The 2,317-nt window shown below is 38.7% G+C and overlaps 1 protein-coding gene across 1 annotated transcript; it reads left to right on the top strand.

Moving 5' to 3' along the window:
• Positions 1-202: 202 nt before the first annotated feature.
• Positions 203-1,126, top strand: LOC129339862 (olfactory receptor 6X1-like). Its single transcript, XM_054994435.1, has one exon. It carries the CDS (start codon positions 203-205, stop codon positions 1,124-1,126), a length of 924 nt encoding a protein of 307 aa, XP_054850410.1.
• The last annotated feature ends 1,191 nt before the right edge of the window (positions 1,127-2,317 follow it).

Genomic DNA, 2,317 nt, shown 5'->3' with positions numbered 1-2,317 from the left:
CTTCATAGATATCTCCCGTGGTCTTCAAACAGACACTTTTTGGAGGGAATTTTTTAAAGTATAAAAGAGTCTGCTTGTTATTCCATGATATTGCTTTTCCCTGATTTGCAGGTCAAATGATTATTTATGAAGATTAGCAGTGCTGTTAACATCTATTATTACTTTAATTTCAGGGGGGAAAAGGAATGAAGCAAGGGAGGAAATGGACAATGATACATCAGTCAAAGAGTTCATTCTTCTGGGATTTCCTGAACTTCATGGATTGAAGATGCCATTTTTCACCATATTACTATTGATGTATCTTCTGTCACTTACAGGACACAGCATGATCATCATAGTTGTCCTCAGAGAACCCATGCTTCATACGCCAATGTACTTCTTCCTCAGCAACTTCTCTATGGCTGAGATCTGTTCCACAACGGCTGAAATTCCCAAGATACTGCACAATCTCCTGTCAGGAAAAAACACCATCTGTTTTGCATGTTGCATGGCACAAGGTTTTATTGTCTTCTCAACAACAGCTGTTGAATTAATCACCCTCACTGTCATGTCTTTTGACCGCTATGTGGCCATTTACAAACCTTTGTTCTATACAACCATCATGACCAATGAATTATGTCTCCGCTTAGCCTTGCTGGCCTGGATCGGAGGGTTTATAATCATCTTTTCACAGTCAGCAGTGATATGGAGTTATCCATATTGTGGACCGAATGTAATTGACCACTTCTTTTGTGATGTTGGTCCTGTTTTGAAATTGGCTTGTGCTGACACAACTTTGATGGAGTTGATTGGTCTTTTATATGGTGCTGCTATAATGTGGGGTTCATTTGGCTTTTCGTTGATTTCATATGCATGCATTATAGCCACAATCATAAGGATCCCTTCTGCCACTGGGCGATCCAAAGCATTTCTTACGTGTGCCTCCCATCTCACCGTGGTTTCCTTGTTCTACCTGATTCTTATGATTATGTACTTGAGGCCATCAACCCATGGTGATACACGAGTCAACAAAGTGATAACTCTCGTGCATGTAAGTTTCATACCCATGTTAAACCCTTTCATCTACACCATCCGAAACAAAGACTTCAAAGCAGCAGCATGGAAAATGTTGAGAAGAATGTTTTAGGGAACTGTCTAGCATTCCCTACAGTTCTCCCCAAGAACAGAGCCATTACTTTCCTACTAAAAAAGAATGTAGATTAAGCTATAGCAAATGTCTTCTATCATTCAAAGGCACACAAGAGATTTGGTAATATTATGTATGCTTTGTTTAAAAGTTATTGTAATGTTCATATTCTTCAAAACTTGTAAACTATTATTGATTAGTTGTTGTGTTACAGTTGATGTTCATTGTTGATTTCTATTTGTTGTATGTTATAAAGCTTAATTAAAAAGTAAATTAATTTTTTTAAAAAAGGCACACAAGAGTATCCTATGTCCATAGACTTTAGCAACAAAATTAAGATTTTAATATAATTTCAGACTTCTGTCGTTTCTGCCTGTAGATGACACAGGAAAAAAATCTGTTCTCCCATTTGGTGAAGAGATTTTTTTTCTGCACATTTGCTTTAGATCAGGAATTCATGAGAATCAAAGGTTAAGAACGTTGCTGGGCTTATCTTGTACCCTCCAGCTTTACACAGAGATGCTATGAACTGTAATTGTTGTATATCATGGGCTTTGATCCATGCCGTTTTCAAATTTCCCTTTTATATGCATTTGTGTTGCTATTAGGGGGTGCCATTTTGGGAAATTCCTGGACATTTGGGAATGCATCCTAGGGAGGGAATTCAGAGGGTTATGATGCCATGGAGTTTGGCCTCCAAAATAAACATTTTCTGCAAGGGAACTGATCTGTGTTGCGTAGAGGTCAATGCTAATTCAGGGACGTATCCAGGACCCACCTGGATATTCAATCAGATGAATTCCTTTCATGACTATATGATGCCAATTGCCACATGGGAAATTTTTGAAGATGTGAGGGCAGTGCCTTGGGAAGGTGGACTTTGAAAAGAGGAGGGAGCTCAACTGTGATGTAATGCCACCTTCCTGTAAAGAACATACCCTAAATTTTGCCTTTATGGTATGAGACGTGATTATAGCCTTCTGGATACCATTTGATCTAAGGGTGGGGTTTATTGAACTATTATCAATTATACTGCCAATTTAGTATACCAAATATGGTAATAGATCTGCAGGCAGTTAGAATTGTCAGGTCAAACTGGAGGAATAATTCAGTTCCATTAACCCTGATGTGGATGTTCCAGGCTAGCCTGATCTCATGAGCTCTCAGAAGCTTCACAGTGTCGACCCTGTT

Source organism: Eublepharis macularius, chromosome 12, assembly GCF_028583425.1.
Source record: "Eublepharis macularius isolate TG4126 chromosome 12, MPM_Emac_v1.0, whole genome shotgun sequence".
Classification (NCBI taxonomy): Eukaryota; Metazoa; Chordata; class Lepidosauria; order Squamata; family Eublepharidae; genus Eublepharis; species Eublepharis macularius.
This window is presented reverse-complemented; position numbering and strand designations above follow the sequence as displayed.